The sequence below is a fragment of the Montipora capricornis genome, chromosome 13 (assembly GCF_036669925.1).
Source record: "Montipora capricornis isolate CH-2021 chromosome 13, ASM3666992v2, whole genome shotgun sequence".
Lineage (NCBI taxonomy): Eukaryota > Metazoa > Cnidaria > Anthozoa > Scleractinia > Acroporidae > Montipora > Montipora capricornis.
The window spans coordinates 42,828,692-42,833,691 of NC_090895.1; the positions used below are offsets into that span (position 1 = coordinate 42,828,692).

General features: G+C 39.1%; 1 protein-coding gene across 1 annotated transcript in view; it reads right to left on the minus strand.

The window, feature by feature from the left end:
* Positions 1 to 5,000, minus strand: part of LOC138030849 (rho guanine nucleotide exchange factor 12-like) — a 70,335-nt gene that overhangs the window by 12,358 nt on the left and 52,977 nt on the right. Inside the window, exons 55-58 of the mRNA XM_068878712.1 lie at positions 4,620 to 4,872; positions 3,883 to 3,956; positions 2,935 to 2,970; positions 53 to 84 (exon numbers count right to left, since the gene is read on the minus strand). Of these exons, the coding sequence (XP_068734813.1) occupies positions 53 to 84; positions 2,935 to 2,970; positions 3,883 to 3,956; positions 4,620 to 4,872 (395 nt within the window). The remainder of the gene's footprint in view (positions 1 to 52; positions 85 to 2,934; positions 2,971 to 3,882; positions 3,957 to 4,619; positions 4,873 to 5,000) is intronic.

Below are 5,000 nucleotides of genomic sequence, written 5' to 3' on the forward strand. Positions count from 1 at the left end.
AGTCTCTAAAGTTCACAATTAAAACAGTCGCATATTATAAACAGCCTAATACCTGGCATCCACAGAGTCACTGTTGATGTTGCTCTGAAAGTAAGAAAAAAATCTTTAGGCGAAAAGTGAAATAAGGTCGACAATAATGTTACAAGATAGTTCTTCACTAGCAGGTGAATTTAACCCTTTCACGCCCGAGGAGACCCCCCTTGATGAGTAAAATCATTTGGCGTTAGAGTAAACTCTTGGACGTGAAAGGGTTAAAGAAGAAACAGAGACTCATGCTCTAACAGGGAAAGGAGGGGGGCGGGAGGTCCCTTTGCCGTCAGCCCCACGAAGTTTCGGAACAATTTTGCATGCCAAAAGCCCTTCTGCCATCCTAAAAATGACGACTAAGTTCCCCGAACGATACCTTGCAATGCCTCGTTTTGTTACCCAACAAGATGTTAAAAGATTGGCCGTTTAGATGAAAACATGGATTGCATGAAGTCCGTTTATAACGTCTCGGAGATGATACTCCGGTGTACCGTCGTGCAACTTAGGGGTGTTTACATGATACCGGTCCGAGTTTCATTCTGGTACGAGTTCATCCCGGTTCTTACTTATCGCTCTGTATTTGTTTACATGATACCGGTGAAAAATCTCATACCAGTACAACTCATACCGGTATGAGTTCATCTCGGTAGTTGTACCGGATCGAAATTCTCATAACGGTATGAAAAGTTATACCGGTATCATGTAAACGCTACATTGACTCCCATTCCGGCACGAGTCGTCAAGTCGTGGTGGACCGGGACTATTGACGCATGCGTTGTATTTCTAAATATTGGACGCCATTATTGTTTTGGTTCATGCGTCATCCCTGTGTCAATATTTGTGTCGTCCATGTAAACGCGGTATGAAATTGACAACTCGTACCAGAATGAAACTCGTACTGGTATCATGTAAACACCCCCTTAATAAGAGCTCTAGTAATCAGTATCCATGAGGATGCTACGACAGAATGCAAAAGAATGAAACGATGATTAAAAAAAAAAAAATTAGTTGTCACTGACTAAAACGCCTTTTTCATGGACGTTTCGGTTAAAATACTATAACATAACCTTCTTCAGAATAAATGGCTTACGAATACAAATGAGTGCTTTAAAAGAGTCGCGGAAACGTCACTTGTCAAATGCCGCTATATCCTTTGCTGAGATGGATCTCTTCACCAACAGTAAACAACATATTTTACCATTTTCACTTCGATATTTCACTTTTAATGCGCCATGAAAGTTTAAATAAAAAAAAATCGTTTGTCCCTGGGCCGAGCTAGTGACAGGAATGGGTCTACCCCTGAGATGGAGTCACAAACTGCTTTTGCAATGCAAAAATTATTTCAAAACTGAAACGTGGAGCACTTTGTGACGTCATCTCCGCGATCATACCTATCAGTTATTTTGTGGTCTGGTCTGTTGTTCTCTATAGGGGCACCCTTCACTTCCTTCATCAATTGTAAACTGCGTAACAAGCAGTCTGTGCGAAGTCCCCAAAACAGAATTCTAAATTAATAATGGTAATACAGGGTTCGCGCTGGTTTTTATACATAAAATTCCAGGAGTATTCAAGGAGTGTTCAAGAATCAGAAAATTGAGTTTTCAAGGAGTGTTTGTAAGGAGATTTCTATCCCATACATCGTGTTTCAGTGTTTCCTTTGCTGAAAAAGCCTACCTTGATATTCTTTGCCACGTCCCTGCGAGTTAAGTGCACGCACAGGCTTTTTAATTTTTGCATTTAATTTTTCCCCGATAGTCAAATTTGGGCTCAATTTTTAAAATGTCCCTTAAACTTAGTATGATGCAATCTCAACAATTTTCATCCAAGCAAAAATTCAAGAAGTTTTCAAGCAGTTTCCCACCAAATCCTTTTTCTCAAGGGCTTTCCAAGCACACTTGAAGTCCAAAATTAAATTCCAGAGCTTTTCAAGGACTTCAAGGAGTAGCACGAACCCTGTAATAGAACTGAGTGGAGTCCAGTTCGGTATTGTAGTCATACGACCGCGTAGAGAAGTCTTGTTACCAATTAATCATAACCATTACAATTTCCGAGAAAACAAATGCATTCCTTTTTCACTGTCTGATGTTACAAATTCGTCCATTTTGGAAAATCCCCAGTTTGGTAGGATAAGTGGTTGTTGCTATGGTTATTGTGATAAATTCTGTGATTGGTGGATTAAGCTAAGTGGGCTTAAAGGGAATCTCCACTTTAACAAAATGATAACTTAAAATCACAGGAAATAACCGTTTCAGTCAAGCCAGTCTAAAATACTTTCAAAGAAGTGTTTGTATCCGAAATAAATAAGTTTTAGAATCGCCTATTTTTGTTTTCAAATTTCGCGGGCGCCGCCATCTTAAATAATTTTGACGTGTTACGGTTGCGCTATTGTTATTAGACAAAAGCTCTTTGTGTCAGAATAATAGGGCAAGCGTAACACGTCACAATTATTCGATTTTAAAATCCACTTTTCTTGATAAAAACACTGTTTTCAAAACAAATTTGTTTGTAAACATAATTTCCTTCAGTTTAAACTTATTCTGTAGTAAGTGTAGAGATTCCCTTTAATATGATTGGCTGATGTAACTGTCCGATTACAAGCTTACACAATAATAAGTGAAACATAAAGTAGTTAATGCACCAATCTACTTTGAGAAAATTGTAATGGCTATGATTAGCCCTGAAATGCCCCAAGGGGGTGCTCACTAATACGAGTATTTTACTTCAATGCTTGGACGAAGAAGACACGACTTGTCAACTTTGCGCAACCTGTGCAGCCTGCTAGAAGCGAAATCGTGAGGAAGTAACGTGAAATGGTTGTTATATGAGCTGAATTTTGACTAGTTTGCTATAAGTAAAAGAAACTTTAAGATTAGACGCACTTTTTAAAGCGACGAGAACTACACCTACCTCACTGGTGGTTGTACCCACTGTCATGTTAGCTCCCTAGAGAACAATGTTTGCAAAATTTTAGTTAACACTTTGCACAAAGGTCCCAAAATGGCGGGACGTGGTTCGGACGCGGTCGTATAGACCGAATTCATAAATCACGGCCAAAAAAATCTTCTTTTGTTTATGTGCTAATTAGACTCACTAGCCTCGCTCTCAAGCAACATTTCTTTTGTATTTTGTACATGCAAACGAGGTGGTAAGTACTTTAAACGTAAATTGGAATTTCACAAACTTCTTCAACCATTACTGATAGAGAGATTCAGAATAGTTAAATATCTACATACAATTTAAAAATATTACATGTAAAACGAAAGATACGATAAAAACTAAATAATAATAAATTATATAATAAATTACAATACTACAATAAAGATTTGGCTTGCACGAAAGACCATTCTCAATCCGAAGGGAAAATCTTTTTCATTATACTTATCACCAGCTGGAAAGGGGTCTGGTTTCGCGGTAAAATCAATCTAAAAATAACTCGGTCTGTAAAAACGCCGATCCTCAAATACAGTTAAGTTGTACACTCCTCGTCATTGGCTCCTGGTTCCTGCCATTTCCGATTCATTCATTACTTGAAATTATAACTCATCGGGTAAGGCCGAGTATGGATTACGATGTTCTCCTCAGATCTGCACCCTTCTTTAAATCATATAAAGGCCGATATGTTTTAGCTGTTAATTCAGAACGTTTTTCCGAGATATCAAAACGTGCTAGTTCGTTCTGAGATGTTTCAAAAATTCACAGCGACAGTAACGTGGCGCGCTTTCATTGGTCCACTGTTTCCTATTTTTGGCGCAATTTTGTTGTTTGTCGGCTGGCCCGATTTAACAATGTGAAACAAACAAAAAAGGAGAAGTATCTTGAACGAAGGATTATTTTTAAGGAACCACGATGTCTTACCCTTAATTCTGCAACCAGACGAGACTTTTCTTCCAACGTTCGGCGAAGTTCGTCGTCTTTTGATCTCAATAATTCTAAAAACAAACAACAAAAATGCATTAAAGAGGCTCCTGAGAGAAAAGATATTAAGATTACATATGATAGCGCATATGATACACAATCAGAGCTTGATTTAATAAAACGGCAAAAGTAATTACACCCCTCATGTATTGAACCCTTAACGGCTGCCTACAATCGTGAACAACATTCCTTGGGACAAAACTGGTAATTATCGATGATTTCAGAATTACTTCCAAAAGCGGCGCCATATTTTAAAGCTCCATCGCAATTCCCCACTTCCCCAGCCAAGTCAAAAGCTCCTTTTTGTGCTCCTTTTCCTCCAATCAAGCCAACTTCTGATCATACCAAGGATTCTCATTCAGATGGCGAACTTGACTTAACCACGCTGATTTTTAATTCGTGCCCAGGGGCCCGTTTCTCGAAAGTCCCGAAACTTTACGGGCCATTTTCGGGTGTGACAATTTGACTTTGTATATATCTCAAGAACGGAGAGGATTTAAGTCGTTAAACTTCACAGTCATTTTGCTTTTTGTTACCTTGAAAACGTGTTAAAAGATCAGCTTTCCAAAACAAGCGGATAGCAGTTTCACAAATGGCTTTTCGGGCTCGAAAAGTTCTCGGGACTTCCGAGAAACAGGCCCCATATCACGGAAAGTAACACTATAACGACCATTTACCGAGCAACATAATCGACGATCGGGAAGACGGACTACTCGTGGAGTCTTCAGGCTCTTCGGATGGCATGTTAGCAAGACTCCCTCTGATCTTCATTGTATCATTTGATGAACTCGACGAACTATCCGACATCACACTGTTCCGTTCTACCGATGGAGATCTGTCGTCAACACTCTCCTCATTTGTTAACTGTGCCAAGGAGGCCTGGTCTAAGAGTGATGAGCCTTGTGTTTCACTATCTTCAGCTGAAAGAACCTAATGAGCCAATAAGAAAACAATAGCTACAGCATAGATTTTCAGACTCATTTTCAAAACTGGTTTAAGAAACGCCTGTCTTTTTAACCTAAACAAGGCAAGCTTTTCGCATTGAGGTTCAAGTGAAA